Genomic DNA, 10,568 nt, shown 5'->3' on the forward strand with positions numbered 1-10,568 from the left:
GAAGTTTCTCTTCAAATCCAGGTTGCTTCTCTCCTTGATTAGTTTCTATCCATTGTTTCTTGTCCACCCCTCTGGTGCTGTGGAAAATAAATGGACCCCCTCTTCTTTGTGGTAGCCACTCAAATACTGGAACACTGCTATCATGTCCACCATGGTCCTTCTTTTCTCTAGACTAGCCAAACCCAAATCCTGCACCATTGAGGACCTGTATACTGCATGAGTCAAAAAGAGGGCTGTGAAACTATTTACAGACCCCTCGCATTCTGGGCATAAATTGTTTCAACTCCTACCCTCAAAACGACACTGTTAGAGCACTGCACACCAAGACAACTAGACACAAGAACAGTTTTTCCCCCCCGAATGCCATCACTCTGCTAAACAAATAATTCCCTCAACACTGTCAAACTATTCACTAAGTCTGCATTAATACTACTATTAATCTTCTCATCATTCCTATCATTCATCTCCTCCCACTTATGACTCTATGATTGTAACTTTGGTGCTTGTATCCTTACGATTTATATTGATTGTTTCATAGTATAATTTGATTGCTTATTTGTACCCTATGACTATCATTAAGTGTTATACTTTATTATTCTTGATAAATGTATCTTTTCTTTTTATGTACACTGAGAGCATATGCACCAAAGACAAATTCCTTGTGTGTCCAATCACACTTGGCCAATAAAGAATTCTATTCTATTCTGTTCTGTTCTGTTCTGTTCTGTTCTATTCTATTCTATTCTATTCTATTCTATTCTATTCTATTCTATTCTATTCTATTCTATTCTATTCTATTCTATTCTATTCTCCAGGCCTGTCATCATCTTAGTTGCTCTTCTTTGAACTTTTTCCAAAGTCTCAACATCTTTTTTGTAATGTGGTGACCAAAGCTGGATGCCGTATTCTAGGTGTGGTCTTATTAAGGCTTTGTAATGTGGTATTAATACTTCACGTGATTTTGATTCTATGCCTCTGTTTATACAACCAAGCATCCTATTAGCTTTTCTGGCAGCTGCTGCACCCTGCTGACTCATGTTTAAGTGATTGTCCACTAGGACTCCAAGGTCCCTCTCACAGTTACTGTATCTCAGCCAAGTTTCACCTAATTTGTACCTGTACCTTTGGTTTTCCTGCCCAAGTGTAAAACCTTGCTTCTCTCCACATTCAATTTCAGTTTGTTGGCTAGGGCCCATTGTTCAAGTCTGTCAAGATCTTTTTGGATCTTGAGCTTATCTCCTGTCAGCTTAGTGTCATCTGCAAATTTGATGAGTTCCCCTTCTATTCCTTCATCTTAGTCATTTATAGAATAGAATAGAATAGAATAGAATAGAATAGAATAGAATAGAATTTTTATTGGCCAAGTGTGATTGGACACACAAGGAATTTGTCTTGGTGCATATGCTCTCAGTGTACATAAAAGAAAAGATACGTTCATCAAGGTACAACATTTACAACACAATTGATGATCAATATATCAATGTAAATCATAAGGATTGCTAGCAACAAGTTATAGTCATACAGTCATAAGTGGAAAGAGATTGGTGATGGGAACTATGAAACGATTAATAGTAGTGCAGATTCAGTAAATAGTCTGACAGTGTTGAGGGAATTATTTGTTTAGCAGAGTGATGGCCTTCGGGAAAAAAAATTATGAAGATATTGAAGAGTACTGAGCCTAAGAAACAACCTTGTGGTGCTCCCCTGCTTACTTGCCTCAATGTAGATGTAGTACCATTAAGGACTACACCTTGAGTACACTTACAAATCCATCTGGTGGTGATGCTATCGGGTCCCATTTTTCTAGCTTACCAAGAAGTAGGTTGTGGTCTACTTTGTTGAATGCCTTGCTGAAGTCTAAATATATTATGTCCACAGCATTTCACTGGTCTACTAATTTAGTCACTTTGTCAAAGAATAAAATAAGATTGGTTTGGCATGATCTATTTTTAACAAACCCGTGCTGGCTAATAGTTATAACTTTTGTTTGGGTATAACTTTATAAAGGGTAATGTGTTCGTTTTAAAAGCCTAATTAATCCAAGCAATCAAAAAAAGTATGCAGGGTGATGAAGGCCTCGTATAATTAAGTCAAAACAATCGCAATGGTACACCATGCAGTTGACATTTAATATACATTTATTGAGTATTGACTACACGAACATTGCATATGGTTTTTGTGCTTTTGTAGATCCGCTGATGAAACTGTTCTACTTGAAAATCTAAATTTCCCCTTCTTTGTTTGCTTTTTGTTTGCAGGAATGGAGGAAGCTAGTCTGTGCCTTGGTGTTTCTTCAGCGGGACCAGAAGCTGAGGCCCACCTCAACAGCTCCCTGCTCAATGGCCAGTATTCAATGAGTCAGAAGTTGCATCAGATCACTTCCCAGCTCACTCATGCCTTTCCTGAGCTTCAAACCAGACAGAGCCCTGAGGAAAAGGCGGTGGCACTTCTAGAAGACAAGAGCCACATTTCGTTAGCCAACCAGCCTATCAGCAGTCAGATGGCCCTCTTGGCCAATCAACTCAACCGGGAAGTTGATACCAGTTTAAACGGGAGGGTAGATCTACAGCAGTTCTTAAATGGACAAAACCTAGGCATCATGTCTCAGATGAGTGACATAGAGGACGATGCTAGGAAGAACAGGAAATACCCATGTCCCCTGTGCGGGAAGCGCTTTCGGTTTAACAGCATCCTGTCACTACACATGCGCACCCATACCGGGGAGAAACCATTTAAGTGCCCCTATTGTGACCACAGAGCAGCTCAGAAGGGAAACTTGAAGATACACCTGCGTACTCACAAGCTTGGAAACCTGGGCAAAGGCCGCGGGCGGGTCCGAGAAGAGAACCGGCTCTTGCATGAGTTGGAAGAACGGGCCATCCTGAGGGACAAGCAGTTGAAAAGCAGCCTCCTGCAACCCAGGCCTGATGTCAAAGCTCACCCTCACACTCAGCCTATCCCTCTGGCTAATTGCAACGTACCCATGTCCACAAACCACAACACCCCTGATATTTCTAACCCGGTTCCCTCTCCGAAACCTGCCAGCATCCAGGAAGAAGTGGTTGCCACTGCGGCTGGGTTTAGATGTACCTTTTGCAAAGGGAAGTTCAAGAAGCGGGAGGAGCTAGACCGTCACATCCGGATCCTCCACAAGCCTTACAAGTGTACGTTGTGTGACTTTGCGGCATCCCAGGAGGAGGAGCTGATCAGCCATGTTGAAAAAGCTCACATCACCGCCGAGTCCGCTCAGGGCCAGGGTTCCAATGGAAATGGGGAGCAGGCGGCCAATGAATTCCGGTGCGAAGTGTGCGGTCAGGTCTTCAGCCAAGCCTGGTTCCTGAAAGGTCACATGAGGAAGCACAAGGACTCCTTTGAGCACTGCTGCCAAATCTGTGGGAGGCGCTTCAAGGAGCCGTGGTTCCTGAAGAACCACATGAAAGTCCACCTGAATAAGCTGTCGGTGAAGAACAAACCCCCCAGTGACTCAGAAGTCCCCATGCCTGTGGGGAGCATGTCCCAGGAAGCTCATGCCAACCTGTACTCCAGATACTTGTCCTGCTTGCAGAGTGGTTTCCTGCCCCCGGACAAAGCTGGCCTCGGCGAGCAGAACCAGGCTTACAGTAAAGGGGATTTGCCCATGAAAGAACGCGAAGTCCTGGGCAAGCTCCTGTCTCCTATTGCTAGCATTGGACATAGCCTGGCTGAAGGGGACAAGCATTCCTTATTGGGTTGTCTTAACCTTGTGCCTCCGCTCAAATCGAGCTGCATAGAGAGGCTGCAGGCTGCCGCCAAAGCTGCTGAGATGGACCCTGTGAACAGCTATCAAGCTTGGCAGCTCATGGCAAGGGGAATGGCCATGGAGCATGGTTTCCTGACAAAAGAGCACCAGATTCAGCGGAGCCACGAAGACCCTTTGGCAAACGCCGGAGTTCTGTTTGATAAGGAGAAGCGGGAGTATGTGTTAGTAGGAGCAGATGGTTCGAAGCAGAAAATGCCTGCTGATTTGGTTCACAGCACTAAAATGGGCAATCAGAGAGACTTGTCAAACAAACTGGACCCTTTGGAAGGGAGCAGAGATTTCCTGCCTCACGGGATGAATCCGGGGCTTGACTACAACATGCAGAGTCATGGCGGCACAAAGGAGAAGCCCACCGAGTGTCCCGACTGTGGGCGGGTTTTCAGAACCTACCACCAAGTGGTGGTTCATTCCAGAGTCCACAAGAGGGACAGGAAGGCGGAAGATGAAATCCTCCAAGGGACCATCGATGAGCGCCGTGGGTCTGGAAGCGATCAGGAATCCCAGTCAGTCAGCCGATCGACCACGCCCGGCTCCTCCAACATCACTGAGGAAAGTGGGATGGGTGGAGGCCTCTCGCAGACCGGAAGTGCTCAGGAAGACAGCCCTCATCCATCTTCACCTTCTTCCTCAGGTATGTCCACTTTCCTTGTCGGCTCTCCTCTTTGAAGGGCTCCCAAGCTGCACCCATTGCAGACAATAACCACCATGTTCACTTAATGACCATAGTGATTCGCTTGCCAACTGCTGCAAAAAGATTATAAAATCACGTGTGACGTTGTGGTGACCCACTTAATGACCAAAACAACCTACAGCTGTAGTTCTGGATTCATTTATGGTCATAAATTGAGGATTTTCTATATTATGTTGCTTTTATCTTACTGTACTAATTTGGACAAATGCAAATCTATCTTGCGGGTCTGTCTGTACAGGGTAATTTCTCCTCCTCTATTCTCACCAGCCACCTCAGTCTTGTTTCTCTTTTGATAAATCCTTATATCGTGAGATGCAGCTTATTTGTATGGACAAACGTGGGGTACATTTAAGGCTGTGAGCCCCAAATTCTGAGTGCACAGAGGCTGAAAATCATAGGAAGGATTCATTAGAAAGAAATCAACTTCCCATTGATGGTTTTTTTGGTCTTCTGCAATCATTTTAAACCTTATAAAACCATGTTTTAAAAAATATCCCATTGGTTTTAGCGTGAACCCGCTGCGCACAAAAGAGCAAAGCAAAGTAATATTTCATTTCAGCCTTCAACATATATATATATATATATATATATATATATATATATATATATATATATATATATATATATATATATATATATATATATATATATAAAAGAAAGGTAGGCTTTCTGGCCTCATCTCTCATTTCTAGACTCTTGAACTAATGGATAGTAAATTGAAAGTTATATCTCCAGCCCTTTTTATAACAAAAGCACCTCACTAATATTGTAATCATTCGGCAGACCCTAACAACGGAGGAAATCATGCCATAACAAATACTCTGTTACTAATGGCAACATTGATTTCTGCAATCAGCCATTAAGTCTAGAAAATGAAAGACAGTTCGAGAGGGCTTTAGGCATTACATTGCCCACTGTTAAAGATCTGATAGCAGGCTGTTCTTTTTTCGGTGCTCACCCCCTCCCTGGCTTTCAATAAATATTTTAGCATTGAAGGCAATCCATTGGTACAGTTATTAAGCAGTTTATTTTTGCCGCTCTTGCCATGCTCCAATATCCTCCATTTCTGAGACCAGATTGATATAAAATAGTTAGTTTGGGGAGGTGGCTTATAATAAATCTGTAATCCCCCTTCCCTCCCCCACTTCTCAAGACCTATAAATCTGTCCTCTGCATTCCATGAATTCCTACAGTAATTAACACTGTTGTTTAAATACCCAGGAAAACATCCGACACCTCTCAGACTTCTGGCCTCCTGTACGATATATTTGTCATTGAAGACATGCAGAAATCCTAGGCAGGAACGAGAGGACTGGTTTTTATACCATCTATTCGCTTGGATTGCTTCAAGGGGATTCAAAATCCAGTAGGAAAAAGATTGCTCTGCCCTCCATGTTTTGAATATACGAGTTGAGTCGGTGCAGATGCATATTCTTGCTGTCCTTTCTGGAGCTTTGGTATCCCAGAAGTTGCCCAAAGAATTAGAATCAGAATAGAGCGGGAAGGGAGCTTGGAGGTCTTCTAGTCCAGCCCTGTTCTGTCTCCTTCCCCACTTCAGACCCACGAGCTGGCCTTCAGCCAGTGGATTCACAGCTCTTATCAGTCCTGGCAGAGAAATCGCAGCTGCCTGCCAAAGTTCAAACAAATGACTCACGTAGCAAGACTTTCAGCTCTTTTTGAAATGGTTCAGCTAAACTTTTGCTTCCCGTGGAGTGAGAGCAGTCCCAAAGCTCCTTATATATTCCTGTTGATGACGCCGCCTCTCTAATCTTCTGAAACACGGGTTAATCCAAGCTTGATTATTATTATTATCAGCTGGGTCTGAAGGTGTAGCCTGGGGAAGGGAGGAATCAGGGGATGACAGCCTCATTATGTCCTCCGACTGGTCTGGTTCTGGCTCCTGGAGCCGAGCCAAAGGAATCAGTGCTCCCGAGGTAAGCCTTACCAGCCCTTCCCCCTCACTCTTGGAGTCACTTTTGGGCATGGCCAGGTTCGGGGGCTGGAGTCACAACAAGCCTTGTGCTCAAGCAGGAGATCCCATACCATCTCAGACAAGCAACTCTTCTTAAAAACCTCCGGTGATGGAGCACCCACAACTTCTGAAGACAAGCTGTTCCACTGGTTCATTGTCTTCACTCTCCTTAATTCCAGGTTGCTTCCTTCCTTGATTACTTTCCATCCATTGTTTCTTGTCTTGCCTTCTGGTGCTTTGGAAAATAAGTTGGCCCCCTCCTCTCTCAAATACTGGGATACTGCTATCCTGTTCCCCCCACCCCCTTAGTCCTTCTTTTCTCTAGACTAGCCAAAGCCAAATCCTGCAACCGTTCTTCGTAAGTTTTAGTCTCCAGGCCTTTGATCACCTTAGTTGCTCTTCTTTGCGCTTCTTTTGATCAGGATATGCTTTAGAACAGTGTTTCTCCACCTGAGAAAATTTAAGATGTGCGGACTGCAACTCCCATTCTGAATGGGGAATTCTGGGAGTTGCAGTCCAGACTTTTAACAGAATAATAGAGTTGGAAGGGACTCTATTATTGGTTGGCTTCAAAATTTTTAGAAACAGGTTCTCTACCCGGTTGCTGGGTGGGCGAGGCCATGGTGGGCGTGGCCTAGTCAGCCTCCTGCACCATGGCAAGGGGGGGGGCATTTTTGCCCTCCCTAGGTTCTGGGGGCTTTCCTTGAGCCTCCAGGAGGGCGAAAACTGCCTCCCTAGGCTTTGGAGGCCCTCTGGAGGCCAGAAACGGGCCCGTTTCCAGCCTTCCCGAACTTCTGGTAGGCCCGTTTTTCACCCTCCCTGAACCTCCGTACGTACCCTGCATTTACCTGCATCCAAAATGGGTCGTGTGGGAACTCCTGGGAGGGACGGGGAGGGGTGGGTGGGGCCAGCCAGGAGTGGGATTTGGGGGTTCTCCAAACTGCCTAAAATCTTAGCTAGAGGTTCTCCCGAACCCCCAGCAGCCCACCCCTGACTTTACAGGTCTTCTAGTCCAACTCCGTGCTCAGAAAGGAGGCCTTGTACAATTCTAGACAAATGGTCATCCAATCTCTTCTTAAAAAAACAAAAAAAAAAAACCCTCTGTGTAGGAGCAATGGAGCTTTTCAAAGTAGTCAAGGTTGAGAAACGTTGCTTTGGAAGAAGTGAGAAAGACAAACAAACAAACAGAGCCTTTGGCTATTTTCACTTGAGTTTTTTATGAAGAAAATACAAATGCCCCCTTGAAATCTCATTGGGCTCTTTTCTTGACTCTGTTCAAAGAGATCCTGGAAATCTGTCTAATTTGATTATAGGCTTGGTGGGTAAATTCCCCCCAAATGTCCTTTTTGGTTGGAAAGAAACTCATTTTGCTGCTTCAGTTCCTTTCTGGTTGAATCTGGACCAGAACAATATCCAGCTTTGAGCGTCAAAAATACCAATCAAATACATTGCTTTCCCCACCCCTCCCCCAGCCGTAACTATCAGGCCTTTGAGATAGTCCAGATAAGAAGCAGCAACCATTAGTACTAACACTACCTCCATTGTAAGGTTTTGCCAAACTTTCCTCTTTTGGACTGGAATGTAATTTATCAGAGCGCTGTCTAGGTTGGGTTCTTCCTCCTGTCTCCCAAGGTCATTCTCTCACGCCATTACAGTAGCTCAGGGATGGGCAGCTGTGCTTGACAGATGTTTTCAACCTCCAATTTCCATCATTCTTTGCTAGTGGTGAGAGGTGCCACAGCAGCTGCCTTTAGATGTTGTCCACCGCTGGGTAAAACCATAGCTACCTGGGCCACAGCAGTCTCCTGGTCAAATTAATGGTCTGTCCATCTATGAAATTACTTGCTTGCTACACATGCCAAACACAGTCTCTAGATACAGGGAGAAGGGTAGGAATTTGCCTGACTGAATCTCTCGTCTCTGAACTCACTTCGTCTTTTTCAAATCTGGCCAAATCTATAGTTTTCTGGCCTGTAGTCCACTCCAATGATTAGGAAATCTATGGTGCAAAGTTTCCAACCATACATGAAAACAATTCATGCACCTTTAATCTTCTTTTATCCTGGGGAATTAGAGAAAGTTCCCTCCATTTAAAAAACAACAACAACAAAACCCAGTTGCATTTCTGGACCTTAGTCAATTTATGAGATTTACCAATTATAAAGGAACGTGGATGCGCAGTGGCTAAGACCCTGAGCTTGTCGACCGAAAGGTCGGCAGTTCAGCGGTTCAAAACCCTAGTGCTACGTAACAGGGTGAACTCCCGTTACTTGTCCCAGCTTCTGTCAACCTAGCAGTTCGAAAGCATGTAAAAAAATGCAAGTAGAAAAATAGGGACCACCTTTGGTGGGAAGGTAACAGCGTTCCGTGTGCCTTTGGCATTGAGTCATGCCGGCCACATGACCACGGAGACGTCTTCGGACAGCGCTGGCTCTATGGCTTTGAAACGGAGATGAGCACTGCCCCTTAAAGTTGGGAACGACTAGCGTATATGTGCGAGGGGAATCTTTACCTTACCATTTATGAAGATGGAAGACCAGCAGGTTTAGCAACAATTTATCCCGTATTTGTAAACTTACGTACTGAATTTAGTTTCCACTCATGTCAATGGGATGAATAATTTCTAATTGTTTTCCTGATAGAAATGTAGCATCTGTACGGCAAGCCATGTCATGGACGCAGAATACCAAAGTTTCAACTTTTTTTGATTTTTTTTTTCTGCACTCAACAGTGTGCTTTTAAATTTAACCTGGCTGCCTTCCCTAATATTTCTTGGTCTGCTACAAAATTCTCAAGAAACAGTTTTAAATTGTTGCAAAACGATTTGCTACCTGTAGCAGAGAAATCAGCAGATGCATACAAAAGAAGCTTTTATTCTCCTAGAGTTAAAAGAGAAATAGCCATTGAGACAGACATTAAAGCCCTACTACAAAAATACTGTTTAACCAATGTCTAAGCCCACAACAGGTCTCAGAACTTAATTTGCATCACTTGATTCCTTTTTTTTTTTTTTTTTGGGTACGGTTGTCGTTGCAAACTGGGTCAGAGGGCCTGAGAAACTATTCTTTTTCAGATCTTAACCAAGGGATTCTTTTTTTTGTAAATTGGTGCTCTTAACATGATAGTCGTTTCTGAATTCATCATATTAAAAATAAAACCTTTTATACACGGTGCCTTTCAGAACAGGTCTCTAGAAGAAAGCTTACAATGAGTGGCAGAAGAGGCTTTGTTATCTGATGTAATTCTTCACAAGAGAGGATTGGGAATAGAGTGGCTGCTTTTTCTTCTTCTTCTTCTTTTTTTTTTGAAAAAAAAAATGTCTGGTTCAGGCTGAGAAGAAGAAAGGGTCAAGTTTGCAATCAAACAGTTATTGCAGAGATGTGTGACTGTCACTGGTTGCGCTAATGTGGTATGCAGCTGTTTGTTATGTGAGTAAAAGAATGTTTGAATCAGTGAACATGTGAAAACGGCTCCAGTGGACCAGAAAATGTGTTTGTTCTTTGACTCTGTAAATTGCCGCGAACTAAGCCGAAGAGCCACTGCTAAAACCCAGACCTTTCAACAAATGAAGAGGTCATATTTGCTCCGAGAAAAAATGGACCAAATTGGCCAGATAGATCATTTCCTTCTCTTGCAGCCTTTGCTTGTTGTTGTTGTTGTTGTTGTTGCGTGTAAAAATTGCACTTGCCGTTGCTCTTTACTCACAAGGCAGAGAGAAGCTCACACAAATTGTGAGCCACTTGTTGTTGGCAGCACCGTTGCCTCTCTGACCGTAACCTCATTACCAAGGAGTAAATCCTATTGATTTCAACGAATCAGCATCAAACTCGCTAGACAAGCTTTGAAAGGGGTTCCTTGAGGTAAATTTCTCCAGATTATCCAAGTTTCCAGGACATGAACTGGGAATGTCTGGGATAACACAACTGCCTTTCCAGATCAGTCTTAAAAGATTGTTTGCACCCTCCGTCTCTCAATCAAAATAAGTTAGTTTTATGAACTTTGAAAGCTGCGCACGGCGGATGCCTTTGTGGTGAAGGGGGAGAAACGGGGGACTGCCATTGCGCTCATGTGCAGAAAAGGGCAGCTACTGTGTTGTGTTAATTTCT

At 43.8% G+C, this 10,568-nt stretch overlaps 1 protein-coding gene across 2 annotated transcripts in view; it reads left to right on the forward strand.

Moving 5' to 3' along the window:
- ZNF536 (zinc finger protein 536) overlaps nt 1-10,568 on the forward strand; it is a 553,139-nt gene that overhangs the window by 281,694 nt on the left and 260,877 nt on the right. For both annotated transcript variants that reach the window (XM_058154982.1, XM_058154983.1), the window contains one exon: nt 2,259-4,430. In XM_058154982.1, the coding sequence (XP_058010965.1) occupies nt 2,259-4,430 (2,172 nt within the window). The remainder of the gene's footprint in view (nt 1-2,258; nt 4,431-10,568) is intronic.

The sequence above is a fragment of the Ahaetulla prasina genome, chromosome 12 (assembly GCF_028640845.1).
Source record: "Ahaetulla prasina isolate Xishuangbanna chromosome 12, ASM2864084v1, whole genome shotgun sequence".
Classification (NCBI taxonomy): domain Eukaryota; kingdom Metazoa; phylum Chordata; class Lepidosauria; order Squamata; family Colubridae; genus Ahaetulla; species Ahaetulla prasina.